At 31.7% G+C, this 16,858-nt stretch overlaps 2 protein-coding genes and 1 pseudogene across 2 annotated transcripts; all 3 read left to right on the top strand.

Annotated features, from left to right (window-relative positions):
* Window positions 1–2,214: 2,214 nt before the first annotated feature.
* Window positions 2,215–4,624, top strand: LOC128125825 (myb superfamily protein). The gene is made up of 3 exons (NM_001415092.1): window positions 2,215–2,496; window positions 2,661–2,790; window positions 3,565–4,624. Exons 1-3 carry the CDS (start codon window positions 2,364–2,366, stop codon window positions 4,277–4,279), a joined length of 978 nt encoding a protein of 325 aa, NP_001402021.1. The 5' UTR covers window positions 2,215–2,363; the 3' UTR covers window positions 4,280–4,624.
* A 2,166-nt stretch (window positions 4,625–6,790) lies between these two features.
* Window positions 6,791–8,866, top strand: LOC100797787 (uncharacterized). The gene is made up of 5 exons (NM_001415090.1): window positions 6,791–6,861; window positions 6,954–7,002; window positions 7,081–7,360; window positions 7,452–7,584; window positions 8,296–8,866. Exons 1-5 carry the CDS (start codon window positions 6,859–6,861, stop codon window positions 8,371–8,373), a joined length of 543 nt encoding a protein of 180 aa, NP_001402019.1. The 5' UTR covers window positions 6,791–6,858; the 3' UTR covers window positions 8,374–8,866.
* A 3,129-nt stretch (window positions 8,867–11,995) lies between these two features.
* LOC100798847 (mitogen-activated protein kinase 4-like) lies at window positions 11,996–15,312 on the top strand (annotated as a pseudogene).
* Window positions 15,313–16,858: the final 1,546 nt, after the last annotated feature.

Below are 16,858 nucleotides of genomic sequence, written 5' to 3' on the forward strand. Positions count from 1 at the left end.
TCCTTCTTAATTAATTGAAGAGACAATCAAGTCAAAATAATTAGTAGTTTGGGATTTCTTAAATCATAAAACAACAACTGATTTTTCAGTCTTTCCCACACTTGTAGTATACAATAAATTGCTTTAGAAGATTCTGTTGGAAGAAATAAATATATAAAATGTCAGTTTCTTTCTGAATATATGAAATTTACGTTATCCCACCGGCCACTATTAGCAATATATTTAGTATATACTACTAATAGATTATATAATAGTGAATAATAAAAAGAAAGGATATATATTCCATTTTGATAACGTGTAAATTGTCCTATATTGTAAAAAAAGATATTATCTTAATAAATTAAAAAACTTCATATTGTCGCACATATGTTTTAATGTATTTTTTTACAGTATATGTTTTAATGTACTAAAAGTATAAAATGTTTTACTTTTTTTAAGTTTAATTCATACTAATTTGAGCGTTAAAATATTTATATATGACGTCCAATTGTAGAGCTTGGAAGGAGCCAAGGAGGTCATTATTAAGGGATTAGAATATCCCTGATTGAAGATAAATTATTAAGTGATACAAGATTATTATCTATTTGTGATCTGAATTAATTGATTTCTATACAATATGTGTATTTAAGTTTTTTAATTTATAAGAAAAAAATTAATAACATATTACATATGACTAATGGAGATTATATGATTTAAGAATATTGAATAATTTCTCCCCCTGTATACTGTTCCTCACCACCGTTCTGAGCCTGATCAGGCCACCGCTGGAGGACCAACTTTCTCCTTTAAGTTGGGAAGAGTACATGTGATTCTCCAGGCCGGGCTTCTGTAACACTAACAAATAACAAGCATTGAGTGTCCAAGGAGTAGGATTATGATATCCGTTTGTGTGTGTGTATTTTCAAAGTATGACCTATGAAAAGAATATTATATATTACATATATAAATTATTACTTATGTTGAATACGCACAATTTATATATAATAAAGTTGAGAGAAAAAAGAGTTATATGATGATAGAATTTATACAATCATCTAATTATGTTCCATAATTTTATTAACTTTTAAAATAATTCAAATAATAATTTATAATTATATAATAATATAAAATTATTTTGTATTATCAATGAATAGACATTATATAATAAAGTTTAATGATTATTTTTCTTTTAATATTTTAAACAATCATGATCAACCGTTTTTAGCCGGTCATACAATGGTCATAATTTATCTAGAACTTTTTAATTGAGAAAGAAGAAGAGAAGAAAACAGCAGCAAAAGTAATTTTTGTCACACTTCTACTTGAGATGAGATGTACAGGTTTAAAATTTGTAGTATGTGTTTGGTTTAATTTATTTAGATAAATAATTAGTCATTTTTGCGTACCCGTCTTTTTTAAAATTTGTTAAATTTTTATTATTTCCTAAAGCATATAATAGATGACAAAGATTAGAAGTGTATGTCTCCGCAGTTTCTTCCCCTCTTCTTTTGTCTGCTTGCAGGTGTTTGTGTTCCATATATGTATATATCCTTCCATTTCACTTCTACATACATATTTGGAAGAGTATTTTACGGGTTGTCAACAATTGATCATATACAGAAATAGGACGGCCAACAGTATAAAATTCTTATTGGGAATAAATAAATAAATAAAAAGTGCGTAAGGCACTAAGCGTAAACCATTGGACACATTGAATTATTTAATTATATTATATTGTAAGAGACGACCATCTATTCTTCTGATCCAGTGCAAAATTACAGGAATAGATGAAACCGCTCGCTGTGATTTACTCCACTTGGCAATAATTATATTTATGAATTAATTCTTAATCACACGTACGTAGTAACTGCACTTGCTATGATGTAATGACGTTGCTGAATAGTTTCAGACAGGGAAGCGCACGAAACAACAGGCAATATTCCTTCGTTTTCATCTTCCGCTAGCTGTGAGAGTTTTGTTAAGTGTGTGAAGAAAGTTTGGTTACGTAATACTACCACACATGTACGTAGAAATGGTAACAGTATAACTATAGCACACAACGCAAGGTTGATGAAACGTCATTTTAGGGTTAGATGGAGATCTGGGTCCCTTGCATGGACCCCATCAGGTTGTAAATGTCGGCTCTGGCATTGTGTACTTCCCCTCACTTTTAAAGGAGAGCGAAGAGAGAGAGAGAGAGAGAGAGAGAGAGAGAGAGAGAGAGAGAGAGAGAGAGAGAGAGACCTAACTTAACTATTGCATTGGCATACAAATCCCCGTATTTAATCCAGGCAATAAAAGGCCACTGAGGGAACAAGACTAAAAGACAGGAATAGAAGAAGAAGACCCTTGCACGCACATAGCTACAAAGAAATTAATTAAAGATGGGTCACCATTCTTGCTGCAACCAACAGAAGGTTAAGAGAGGACTTTGGTCCCCCGAGGAAGATGAGAAACTCATCAGATACATCACCACTCACGGCTATGGTTGCTGGAGTGAAGTTCCAGAGAAAGCTGGTCTCTCTTTTTTTGTTTTTATAAATAATTCTTGATCATCTCTTTTTTCATTTTCTTCTTTGCTTGATGATATATAGAATTGCCCTCAACTTATTTTTGTGATGAACCAACCTTTTTTGCTTTTTCTTTATCAAGTTTAATTCTTAATTTTGTGTATCTTTCAGGGCTTCAAAGGTGTGGTAAGAGTTGTCGCCTGAGATGGATTAATTATTTGAGGCCTGATATTAGAAGAGGCAGGTTTACACCTGAAGAGGAGAAGTTAATTATAAGTCTTCATGGGGTCGTTGGCAACAGGTTTGAATCACACTGCCGACACAATTAATTCAGCTAGCTAGCTAGCACTACCAGGCATTTTTGAATTATGATCAGTCCATTTTTTCATTGTTTGCTCTTCTTGCATTTTCTGTCCTAGTTGTACATGTCTTTCTTCTTTCAATGTTGACCCGACTTATATAGCCATCAACCCTGTAGATTTTCCAAATTAATTAGTATGAGGATGGTTGGAAGTATGATAAATAATGTTTGAAATTTGGAACATAATCAAGTTAATTAATTTTGATGGTTAATATCTATATATAGAATGCAAAGAAAGCATCTAGAAATGGAATTGAGACTTTTATAACACTAGTTATTCAACTCAATAGTCAGTATTGTAAAAACAAACCATAGGAATTAGTCCTAATTAGATAAACTATAGTTATTAATGAAGCGATCTGAAGAAGAAGGAGCAATCAGCCTCGGAGCTACAGTTTTTGGAGAAGTTATGCAGGCAATTTTGTCAGTTGAAATTTACTTGTCCGTTTTCAGTGTGTGTGCACTCCCAGCCTCTCATGTCGACATTCGTCATCATACTTTATTTCTTGAAATCCTTTACAAAAGCAACTATATTGTTATCTTATTATTCTATTCTTGCCACGTTTTTCTCGACACATATGCTTCCAATTTACGATTTTATGCGAGACATCATAATTAAGAAGATACTTTTTTTTTATAATTTAAACATTAAAATATAGATATGTACGTACTCAATTAATTAATTATATATGTTCTTGTGTTTGGGAAATGCAGATGGGCTCACATTGCAAGCCACTTACCAGGTAGAACTGACAACGAAATAAAGAACTATTGGAATTCTTGGATCAAAAAGAAAATTAGAAAGCCTTCTACGGTGACTTCATCAATCACCACTACACAAAGTGTTGATCACCAGCTCCAATTCAATTTTAATTCCAATCAACTAGATCACTATGGCAACCAAGAAAATGTAACAGCAAAGCCACCGGTGCAAGAAACCTTATTTTCCTCGACGTGCCCCCTATTTATGTTTGACACTAGTTCATTAGATCAAGGGACAACAACTGTAGACACCACCAATAATGTACGAGCAGAACTGTTCCAAGATTCATTGGGTTTGAGCAGTAGTGAAACGTGGAACATGAGCCACCATCAAGTCCATGCTCTTCCTCCTCAACTAGCAGCAACTTTTACAGCAACAAACGTTATTGATACTACGAATTATCTGCCACCATTGATAGAGAACGTTGAAAACATGGTGCCAAATATGGAAGTACAGTCTTGTAGTATAGACGAGGAAGGAGAAATGGCACTAGAGTGTTTGCGGAGACAAGATTTGAATGAGTGGGTGGAGAATCAACAACAATGTCCCAGCTTTCTTTTCTGGGACAATATTAATGTTGAAGGACAACTTCGAGGGGAAGAACTAGCACCAAACACGTCAAATATGGGAAACAATACACTTTCACCTTTTCCTTCCTCTTTATGACTGCAACAAGGACTGTCCCCACTCCCCACTATACTCTTTTTCTCATGCTCCCTCTAACCAGGAAGAGTTTTCAGGAATGGTCCGGCCCAGGCTGAAACTTATATTGCAGAGATTGCTTTTTCTTCTTTTGTTTTTTTTCCAACCTCTTTCGATTGCTGATTGGAAAGATTCAGAAAAATGAGTGAAGATAAAATATGTTATATATATATAACAAAGCGTGATGGGTTTATTACTTTTTATTGAGTGTTTTGACATGGAAGAGGAAAAAAAAGAAGGAATAATAATAAAGGCGATTGTAACCAGCAGGAAAGTTTGATTTTGAAGATATATATGGAAAAAATCTTCAATTTGCTTGTATATTTGGTGGTTTTTTAATGAGAAAAATAATGAATTTGCCTTTTACATTTCCGCGTCTTTTTTATACAACAACCCCCTGTCTGTCTTATAGAAAAAGCGTTGCTTTACCTTACCACACATGCACGTCCTGAATTGAAAGAGAAAGCGATATGGTCATCTATATGTATGTTTTGCTTTGTTCCTTTTGGAAAGGAAATGATATGCCAATTTGGCCATGCATCTTTTTAGTCTATGTGATATATATATATATATATATATATATATATATATATATATATATATATATATCTTGTACTTAAAGGGTAACGATTCTTTAAGAAATATTTTCGTGATGTCTACTCTAAATGTGGTGGACTGAATAATGCTAAATAGTTAAAATTTTCAAAATAGTCACTACTTTGAACATTTGGCAAATAATTTTAATACTGATAACTAATAACAACATCAAATTATTCATTTAGAAATTCCGATAATATGTTTTTTTTTTCTCTTTTGTTGCATTTATACGTAACCAATTAATTAAATCTGAATATACAATATACAACTTGAAGCTATATATTTAGTTTAGCAAATACTGTGAGAATCTATAATTATTATATTCAATTGATTAGTGAAAGAATGAGTTGAGAATTTTTTGGTGTCCAACATAAGTAATCTCTATATGAATAGTGGACAATTTAGGTTTTTTTTTGTTTTATTAGTATTCAACAATTTAATTTAAGCATAGTAAAATTGTTATGAATAATTGTTTTTTTTAAGTATTTAAGGCATAGTATAAATAAGACTTGATTTTAAAACCATTCATTAAATTAAAATAATTATATGTCAATACATCCACGTGTTTAATGGTAACAAATAAGTTAAAAATAAATAAATATAAATGATACACACTAATAATTAATAGATATACATAAAAGAAAATAGTCCAATTTACATAGCTACACGGAATGATAGATTTAAGAATCAATTTTTTTAAATTTGGAGCAGCCTTTATGAAAATGTATTTTGTATATTCACGAAAGGACATTCTGAAAAGCACTATTTTAGCTTATGGTAGAATCATTCCAAAAGCAAAAATTACAATTCAGAGTAACCTTTTTGAAAGTGTATGTTGTATCTTCAGGAAATGATGTTCTGAAAAATACTATTTTAGTTTATGAAAGAATCATTCCAAAAGTGAAAATTACAATCAGGAATAGCCTTTTCCAAAAGTGCATTTAAAAAAGAGGAAGAAGATAAAAGGGGTAAGTTAGGGATTTTAAAAAAATGGGAGGTATAGGATACAATAATGGAGTTACATAATTTAATTGTCTTGTTTGTTAGTCAACAACTAAGCAAAGCTCAACAGAAAAATGAACCCTAGATGGGCAACTAAAAAAGGGAAAGGCCTTGAAACTTGGGACATTGCTATTGTCACTATTAGAATTGATATTCGCACTAGCTAGCCTTGGCAAATGATCATTTTATCCTTTTGAGTTTTCCTGTATCCCCCAACCCTAGCCTTCTCCCTTCCTCTCTCACTTCTCCATCCTAACACTCCCATCATTTCCCTTCCTCTCACATTATTTTCTTCCCTTCTATTTTTAATTGTAATCAAATTAATTATGATACAAAATAATATCATAAATGGATTTGATTACTATTATTATAAGCAACTCATATAATGATTAATTCAAATACTTTATAAATGGTAATTTCTATTTAATTAATTTAATTTTAATTAAAAAAATTGAAAAATCATAAATTATATCAAAATTAATTTTATTTATTTTTTAAAAAAGGTATCTTGCATTTAAAATTAATCAAAAAAATTATAAAAAAATATACAACTAAATCATAATTTCCTCGTATTATTTGGAGATGAAAAATATTATACAATGTAATTATGATTTCGTTGCCTACATGGGCTGAGAAAAATTATACAATGAAATCATGTTTCCTTTATGTTTTTTTTTTTCACTCCTATATAACAACTGAATATGATTTTGTTATATTTTTGTCAAAATGACATTTTTGGGATTTTGTCAAAAGGCACCACGTGGGTACGTGCCAATAGTAACTCTCAAACTCGGGCCATGTATAGGCCCAAAACGTAAGCCGTAACTCGTTGAGAGAAGTTCATTATAAAATGGGAAGAAAGCAGAATTAGGGTTTATATCGCGTATAGTGTGGTAGCAGCAGCTGAGCTTGTTTCCGTCGCCGCTTCACCCACCGTAGCAACCATGGTATCCGAACGAACTTGGTCCTCTTAGCTGTTTCATAGGTAATAATGGTGGAATCAGCTTATGCAAATCCTAATTTGATTTGTTTTGTGCAGATCATTCCCGAGAAGAACCGTAAAGAGATCTGCAAATACCTCTTCCAAGGTCCGTTAGTTAACATTGTTGTCTCCTCTTGTGCTTTACAGTTGTGTTAAAATTGTAAGGTGTGTGTGTTTGATTCAGAGGGAGTTTGCTTTGCGAAGAAGGACTTCAATCTGGCAAAGCACCCAGAGATTGATGTGCCGAATCTGCAGGTGATAAAGCTGATGCAGAGCTTCAAATCCAGAGAGTATGTGAGGGAGACATTTGCGTGGATGCACTATTACTGGTTCCTCACCAACGATGGAATTGAGTTCCTCAGGACATACCTCAACCTTCCTTCCGAAATTGTCCCTGCCACTCTCAAGAAGCAGGCCAAGCCCGCGGGAAGACCATTCGGTGGCCCACCCGGTGATCGCCCCAGGTAATTTTAACATTCTTCCTCATGGTTTTTACTTTTTTACTATGATTTTTCTGTGTTTGACCAAATATTCAAATGTGATTGTTTTCAACAGGGGCCCACCTCGCTTTGACGGAGAGAGGAGATTCGGTGGTGACCGTGATGGATACCGTGGAGGTCCACGCGGACCTGGTGGTGATTTCGGTGACAAGGGTGGAGCTCCTGCTGACTACAGGCCTTCTTTTGGGGTAAGCTTTTTGCAATATATCAATTAACATTATTTGCTATTATTCTATATCAATCAATATTATTGTGTTTCTATTTGTTTATTTATTGTTTGCTATTATTCTATATATGTTCAGTATCTTTTCTTCTACGATTGTGTGTGTTATTACTTTGCGCTCTAGTTTTGATTTGTTTCTATTTGTATATCTAGTTTTGATTACAAATTTGACTCTGCCCGTATTTTTCGTGTTTCTAATAACATTGGTATCTCTCCTTGAAAAATTACTATAATGTCTATATATCTTTTGTGGGTTCAAATGTGCATATTCTAGCATTCAAACGATGGGGTAAGGCATTTAATTGTGTTAATAAAATCAAGCTTAGAGCTGCACCTTTTGTTTTCAATTTGCCAACTGTAGTTATGTAGTTTTCTGTATCGGATTATGTTTCGTTGTTAGCTACATTTTTATGGTCTTCTTTATATTGTTAGGAAGGCGGGAGGGGTGTTGCACTGACTTTTTGTCCAAATAATGTTGACTGTAGTTGCAAGTTTATTTGGATGATTTAAACCCAAATTCTTCTTGTTTACGTAATGCTATTACTGTTTTCTCTTATATCTGTGAAGTAGCATTGTCCTGATTTTGATAACGAATTTGTAGAAGTTAGTTCTTGTGATGGCCTACTTTGACATGTCAAGTTTTCCTGATATGTATATGTTTTCACTCTGTTTGCAGGGTGGTCCTGGTGGAAGGCCTGGTTTTGGTCGTGGTTCCGGTGGTTATGGTGCACCAACTAGTTCAAACATTCCTTAAATATAATGTTATGTGCTCTAATTTTTGCAGTTTTGGCTGTCATTGGAGTTAATAGTAGTTGTTCCCCTCTCCCAATAGTTGCTCATCTGACAATTTACTTACTCGGTTATTTATGCAATGAATATTTTGAATTGAGTGTTTCTGTTATAATAGGTTGACAATATTGTTTCTGTTGGATGATTGATGGTTTAGAAAGTGAAAATTGGCTGGGAAAAAGCCTTTATTTTTATATCAAAAAGTAACTTTATTTCTGATGGTTTATATATTGTTGCGAATTTTTAAGACAATAAATTTAACATGTGACAATAATTCAGTTTAAGTTTCAAATATATTTTTACATAGTGTCCAATATCTGAACCGAAATATTTCATTGCCAAATATTGTGCCCAGAAAAAAATGCCCACTTTTAGATTCGTAGAGTGCATGTTTGGATCGATGTATGAAGTAATGTTTTTTTAATAATATGGATTTATATTTTAATATTTTAGTTGGATAATTTTAAAAGTTGAAATTTTACTTTTTTTAACACTGTAAAATAAAATTATAATATTGTTTAATCATAAATTATAAGTTTAATTATTGTTCTTGAATTTGAATTTGGGATGTGTACTTTATTTGTCTTAAAATTTAAAACTATTTTGTGTCTTAAAATTTTGAAAAATTGTTCTTTTTTAGTCTTTGGCATAATAATTGGATATTTTGTGGTGATTTTTAGTTATCATCAATTAACTTCTTTTTTTAGTCGTTTGAATTTGAATTTTAAGTGTTGAAAATTGTCAATTAATGTTAATTTATTATTTTAGGACTAAACAAATAGTTTTCAATTTTAGGAGCCAGTAATTAAATGTAGTTGAAAATAATTTTTTTATTTGTAGTGGTTATTTCCTGTGAAACGTCTGTTCCTTTTTTCCATCCAACCTCAGGTAGAACTTGTGTATCGTTATAAAAATAAAGGCTAGGAAAAAATGAATGCAATAAATCTATGCTGGTAATCACTTAATTATGATTTTTTATTCTTCTGGTATGTCTCTTTATTTTCTCAAGAATTTAAATAAAAGAGGTAACTTTTTTTTTTGGTAGAGAATAAAACAAGAAACTAGAAAAGTTAAATGAAACATTGTGGTTGATGGTATGACTTAAAATTGTAAGTGTAAAAGTTGTTAAAATAAAAAATTAGGAAATAAGATAAAAAGTAAAGAGATAAGAGATTAAAATAAAAGATAAAATAGATAAGATAAGAAAAGTAAAAGATAAAGATAATAAAAAAAAAAATTCAAAATGTGATAATGATGAGATCTATCATGCTTTGTTTGCAAGATGTATTATTTTAGATTATTCTATTATAATACTTGTGTCTGATGTTTCTCGCCGATGACAAACATATTTTACTTGTTTATCTCTCAAATTTTTTTACAAAGACTTAATAGACAAAATGCATGGAATTTTAATTATAGATGTTTGTTTTGATACATGAGCATAATACAATCACGGTATGTTATTAAGATATCATTTCCTTTAAATTTTATTAGAAATTATCCTCATATATGAAGCATACAATACATTTTTGACTTTTTAAGTCAGTCCATAACTAAGGGGATTTAGCCACAATACATTTTTTGGCTTTTTAGGCCAGACAATAACTAAAGAGGGATTTAACCTCTCATTATCATGAAAAACTTTACAATTTTAGGAACTGACATGAGTAGAAGAAGAGGGATGAATAGAGGAGGAGAGAGGATAATAGACATAGAAAAAGAGTTTCCCCTATTAGAGATACTCAGGCTTAGGAGGATCGGGGTGGTGTGTATGGATTAATGTTTTTCTCCTTTACTTCCTACTCCTTTTATAGGTTTAAGATAATTTAGTTTTCACGCGAACTTGCGCTTAGCGCGGACTTTTGCGCTGAGGGCGCCTTTGGATCTCCTTTGCACCAAGTGTGAGGTCGCTAAGCAAGGAGATGCACTGGGCTCGTCGCGCTAAATGAGCTGTTTGAATCTTCAACCTTTTCTTCCAGGTTTATTTTTCAAGTTTTTGCATCAATTTTCCTTCAAATACTTAAAATCTTCTTCTTTTAATTTCTGTTAATAAAAAACTGTAAATATTATAATTTTTTTATTATTTCATTAAAAACAACATTAAAGTAAAGAAATTGCAATTATTCTTAACCAAAATTGACTATCAAATTTCGGAATTATCAAAAGTCAAACAATTTAATGATATATGACTTGTGATAACTTAATCAAGATTTTTAATTCTTTGAGTATGTCCCTTTGTGTTTTTTTAAAATTTAAATAAAAGAGGAAACTTTTTTTTTAGAGAAAATAAAAGAGAAAACTAGAAAACTTAAATAAAATATTTGTTGAATAGTTATAATAGTTATTTCACAAATCATGATTGATAAAAATGACTTTTAAATTAATAGTTATAATTTATAATTAAATGATAATATAAAATTATTTTATATTAAGAATTTTTTTGTTAAAAGAATTACTTCATATCAATTTAATTTAAATTGTAAATACTTACCAAACACTTATTAAAGTCGTAATAATACATGTATAATCTTTTAAAATAAACATTTATTTTTTATATTTTTTTATCACATCTTATCTAATTAATCTATCACTTTTCTCATTTATTTTTTTATTTCTCTTGATGCACACATGGGTGTCCATCAAATATTTTTCTAAGGAAGTGTTTTACATAAGATTTTTTTTTTTGGTTTTCCCTGGAAATCTAAATTGAAAATATTTGTTTCCCATGTTTTCTTTATTTTAAAAAAATAGTATTCTTTTGAATTTTTTACGAATTCTTTTACCTATGTTTTCAATGAAAATATTCCCACATGAGGAGAGAAAATCTAAGTTTTTAAAGTTAAAAAACAAGTTAAATTATGATAAAAACATCTCATTAAAATATTATATTACTCATTTATTTCCAAGTTTATGATGCTCAAACATAAAAAAAGAAAGATCTTATATCAACGTCTGCTAAAAAGAAATGCGACCTTGACTCGCTTCCTAGTGGCCTCGCGATCTTGTCTATTGCCTGCATTTGCACCAAATTCAACCAACACATTTTTGAGTTCACTCTTCAACGTTGGGATATGTACAGTGACATGGTCGTCTACCTTAGAAATACAAACAGAGCTCGAGGACTTATTCTACAACTTTTTTGTGGTCAAAATTAGATCCGTTCAATTGCTTGCTTTATGAGTAATTACTTGATATTTAATACTGATTATACTGATTCGGTGAGTTTCAATATCGTTGAAAAATTAGTTCCCAATTACCAAGGAATTAATCATTTGAGATTAAGTCAATGTAAAATTAAATTAGAAGTCCTTAAGAAGACCTTGTGCTGCATTAGAAAATCTTTGCAAATTGCAAATCAAAATTAGTTATTAGCATGAGACGAATTGAAATGCTAATCAGCTATTGGCTATTAACTCATAGATAAAGAACGATAAGAATTAGGAAGAGTGATGCAAACTATGAATGAGTAATAATGGTCTCCATAGGAAGAAATCAATAATATTTGAATAAGCATAGAGAGAAATTTGGCATTGCAGTGCATCACCGCATTCATTCCCTCTTAAGATTTGATTTGATTGAGTTGGAAGATGGGTAGCAAAGGCAAACACGCAAAGAGCAAGAATCAATAATAGCGAGAGTTATGACTCACGGAGGTAGTACGTGCAATACAACGTGTACGGAAACTTGTTCGAGGTCTCCTCCAACTATGTCCCTCCCATTCGCCCTATCGGTAGAGGCGCATACGGCATCGTTTGGTATCTATCTATGCTTTAACAAACCGTTTTCCCTTTTCTTCTCTCTTATACTTCAATATCCTCCTCACTTCTCAGTGCTGCTGTTAATTGCGATACGCACGAGGAAGTTGCCATAAAGAAGATTGGTAACGCCTTTAACAACATCATTGACGCTAAACGGACCTTGAGGGAAATCAAGCTCCTTCGCCACATGGACCTTGAAAATGTATCTAACTTTGAATTCTCCTTTTTCTGATTAAGCTCTTCCTATTTCTATTTCTAGTAATCAATGAATCTTCTTTTGCAGATAATTGCTATTAGGGATATCATACGACCTCCCAGAAAGGATGCCTTTGATGATGTTTACATTGTTTATGAGTTGATGGACACTGATCTTCATCAGATTATTCGTTCTGACCAACCTCTTAATGATACCACTGTCAGGTTTCCTTCTATTTATATTATTTCGTTTTCAGTTTTCTATTCATATTCTATACAGTTTTGTATTCAGATTATTCCTTCTTATTGCATAAGGGCTGTTAATTAAGTTTTGACTTGTGCTTTTCTTTTGAAATTAAGCATGGTATCCATGTTTCGTGAAACTTGTGCAGTACTTTTTATATCAGCTGTTACGGGGGCTGAAATATGTGCATTCTGCTAATATCTTGCACCGTGATCTTAAGCCCAGCAATTTGCTTCTCAATGCAAACTGTGACCTTAAAATTGCGGACTTTGGTCTGGCAAGGACAACATCTGAAACGGATTTCATGACGGTGTATGTTGTCGCACGATGGTACCGAGCCCCAGAATTGCTTCTTAATTGTTCAGAGTACACCTCTGCGATTGATGTTTGGTCTGTTGGTTGCATATTTGGTGAAATTATGACCAGAGAACCCTTGTTTCCTGGGAAAGATTATGTTCATCAACTAAGGCTTATAACAGAGGTATGGGTTTGCTGCTTCCATTTGAAACTACGGGCTCTGAAGCATTCTGAGTAATACATTGGATTACCTATCTCTCACATTAGTTTATTGGTTGTTCGCTAAATTTTTTATCCTTCTAAAGAAAGTGAATACACTTATGAACCCTGTTCCCCTTTGACCTTCCCGACATGCTTAATACTCCCAGCTGAAGCTGCTGGAAACTAAAAGCCATTGGTTTTCATTTTTCTACTCTTGTTTTATAATCTCTACTTCTGAGAGGTTTTCACATCACCTTGAAAAAGGATGTCCTATGTTTGTCCAGAATGGGCACTCTTACTTAGAAGAAGTGCAAAACCAGGCTATTTACTAAAAGTTATTGGTACAAGTGATTTGATACTTGAGTCTCTTAAGGAATGACTGAGGTTTGATCCTCATCTTGGAAATGAAGCCATGATTGAATGTACTACTTTACTCCAAAATGGACTGACTGGTAGGAGGTGGATTAGTTGGGTACCAAATAGAAACTTTAGACACCTCCTGTTTACACAAAAAAAGGCTGTTCAAACTTCCAATTCCTTCCTGTTTCATTGTTTACTTTCAATTCTAGCTATTGGCCTATTGCTAATTGAATAATGCTATTCCTACATTTTCTTACAACACTTCCCAACATTTTTTTCTTCTTTTATTTCTATGCAACATATTACCCATCTTATTCCACACTTCTCTCTCTTCTCTTCCTGTCTCTCTCCTTGACCTGGAAATAACATTACTCTTCCTAATTTACTATTGTTGATAACTGGAAGGTAATCTCAGTTTATGATATGATAAGCCAATACCCTTAGCATTGTTGTGGTTCTTCCCTTTCTACACTAGGGAATAACATATTATACTCCTTATTATAAATAATCCATCTTGAATAATGCTGTTATTGTTAAAAAAAAAAATGAAAGGATTGCATAAGCTGATTTTATAGTTACCTGTAAATTGATTAGTACAAGTTGTAACACGACATGTGTTTGTGTTTTCCTTTTGCTTAAAAGTTATTAGGTTCACCTGTTGATGCCAGCCTTGGATTTCTCCAAAGTGAAAATGCAAAAAGATATGTTCGCCAGCTTCCACAATATAGGAAGCAAAATTTCTCAGCTAGATTCCCAAATATGTCTTCTGAGGCATTGGATCTACTAGAAAAGATGCTTATCTTTGATCCCATCAAACGCATTACAGGTATGCCGTATGCTAGGAGAATTATGTTTCAAGGACAGTTTTTTTAACTTGCTTTTCTAATGTAATTTCTTGTTTTTTAAATTTTTATGTTGTATTTTCATTTATTTGCACCAGTTGATGAAGCACTATGTCATCCATATCTTTCATCACTTCATGACATAAATGATGAACCAGTTGGTCCTGGGCAATTCAAATTTGATTTTGAGCAGCCGACATGCACTGCAGAGCACATCAAGGAGCTCATCTGGAGGGAAGCGGTGAAGTACAATCCAGATCCCCCCAGTCAGTAATTCTTTCTTGAATAATGATTTTCTCATTATTCTTGGGTATAAACATCCAGAGAGAGATAAGTGATTGATATAATTTGTAATGTAAGGTAACAAAAATGTGTCTATCATTATCAACTTGGCCTTGTTCATTTTTTGAATATCAATCATATTTTGATGTACACTTTTTCTGTTTAAAACTGTCATGAATACTACCTGAACTTGCATTTTTGAGCATGAAGTCTAGGATAATGCCAATGGACAAACTATCATTTGGGAAAGAAAATGCGTCATCTTCTCTAGTCCCTGGAATGGCAACATATTGCGCCACGCAGGAATCGCATAATTTGAAGTGCCAGCAATAGCAGTGCAAATCCAAGAAACTTCTTTGGTTACATTGGATATGCAGATTCATGGCACCAGATATACATTCTAATCTGAAAACCAGGATATGTCTATAGGGAGTTGAGATGAGAGCATGCTATGGTGAGAGCAACTAATCTTGACTACACATTATAGAATAGTTCAAGAGGCGATCTCATAATTCCATTTCGTGTGTTTGGGCTTAGTCTGCGTCAAAAGCGTAAGCGTACTCCCAATCCTAGATCCCCGCAGAATCCTAGTCCGTCCGCACTTGGGGGGTCTAGCAGAGAAAATAGTTAAGTCACGTGTTAAAGAAAAAAAGAAGAAGAGGAAATTAATAACTTTAATTGTGGGTTAACCTTAATTAGCCACAAATTAATAAAATGTGATTTAGTGATTAGTGATTTTTTTATTTAATAATTAATAAAACTAATAGATATTTCGTATAATATGATAACAAAAAATTTGAAAGTATTTTTCTTCTTTAGATGATCTAAATTTTAAGATTATTGTAGTCTTAATAAATCTTAAATTAAATTTAATTTTTAATTTTACATTTTGACATATCATATCAATATAAATTATGCGTCTTAATTTTAATAATTTTTCCTCATCTTAAAAGTCTATTTTTTTTTAATTTTGTCTTATTTATAATAAATTATTTATATCTATATTTTATAAATTAGAATTTACAACTTGAAGAGTGGATCTCACACCCTCTTTTCTCTTTAAATTAAAGATTTTTAATATTTTCTTTGTTTTCTTATTTGGAGCTATATTTCACAAACTGTTTCACAGTTAACCAAATATTTATCTCAATCATTTCAAACTATTCAATTGTTTTTAATATTTTTATTTATATACTTGACTTCTTAATTTCTATTTCTCTTAATCTATTATGTTTTATCTTTGTCTTTAAATTAAATTTTAATAATATTTTTAAAGGAAATTATCAATAACACTTTCATAATAGATAATAGAAGTCCTCTCACTTGAATATATATATATATATATATATATATATATATATATATATATATATATATCTTTATTTCTATTGCATTGTCACTTGAGGTGATAAAATAGACTACTTGAGCCATTACAATTGGACTTGATGATGTGAGTTAGAACTTATAGTGTATCAAATAAAAAAAAATATAAATTCTATTCAGGCTTATAAAATGAAGTCAAGTTTAATGAAAACTCATTTTTTTGGGCTTTTGATGAGTTTTTGCTAGTTAAACCCAGCTCAAATTGGACTAAAGATATCCATATTTAATTTGCAATGGATTATGACAAGGAACTACTTAAGTCATACAAATTACTTAGTTACAAAACAAAATGATTAAAGAGACAGAAACATATTCTCATCAACGCTTGATGTCGATCAAGATCCTCTGAAAAACATCGAGAGATCTTTGACCCTTCTTATTGTATGATAAAATATTCATAGTGAACCAAGTTTGTGCAGAACATTTCCCGTACAAAATATATCATCAATGGGGAAAAGAAAAAGAGAAAAACGATCATATAGACAAGATGAAAAGTTTATGAATCTATAATGGGAATACTACGTATAAACAACAAAACCGCAATATTTCAAATGGTGAGATAAGAAACTGTACTCCGCAACTTCAAAGGGTTAGATAAGAAACTGTACTTTTTGTAATTTTCTATTAACAGTGAGAGATACCATTCCTTGATGAATGAATGATACGCGTTACAGCGATATATAATATATAGACAGAAGAAATAATATAATTAATAATAATAAAACTGTGACTCAAGATTAAAGGAAATTTCTGAAGCATTCAATTAATTAATCTTCTTTGCTAATTGGGAATTAATTATTTCCTATGAAGAGAATAGGAGACCCAAGCCAGCCTGACAAATGCCTGAAATGAGACCCAACTGTCCCAACCCGACATATTTCTGAACAG

The sequence above is a fragment of the Glycine max genome, chromosome 11 (assembly GCF_000004515.6).
Source record: "Glycine max cultivar Williams 82 chromosome 11, Glycine_max_v4.0, whole genome shotgun sequence".
Classification (NCBI taxonomy): Eukaryota; Viridiplantae; Streptophyta; class Magnoliopsida; order Fabales; family Fabaceae; genus Glycine; species Glycine max.

Excerpts from the sequence above, each read along its gene's own strand:
- LOC128125825 (NM_001415092.1), top strand. The coding sequence starts at position 2,364 with ATGGGTCACCATTCTTGCTGCAACCAACAGAAGGTTAAGAGAGGACTT. Across the intron at positions 2,497-2,660 it reads TGAAGTTCCAGAGAAAGCTG|GGCTTCAAAGGTGTGGTAAG; the intron begins GTCTCTCTTTTT and ends TGTATCTTTCAG. Across the intron at positions 2,791-3,564 it reads CATGGGGTCGTTGGCAACAG|ATGGGCTCACATTGCAAGCC; the intron begins GTTTGAATCACA and ends TGGGAAATGCAG.
- LOC100797787 (NM_001415090.1), top strand. Across the intron at positions 7,003-7,080 it reads CTGCAAATACCTCTTCCAAG|AGGGAGTTTGCTTTGCGAAG; the intron begins GTCCGTTAGTTA and ends TGTTTGATTCAG. Across the intron at positions 7,361-7,451 it reads CCACCCGGTGATCGCCCCAG|GGGCCCACCTCGCTTTGACG; the intron begins GTAATTTTAACA and ends TGTTTTCAACAG.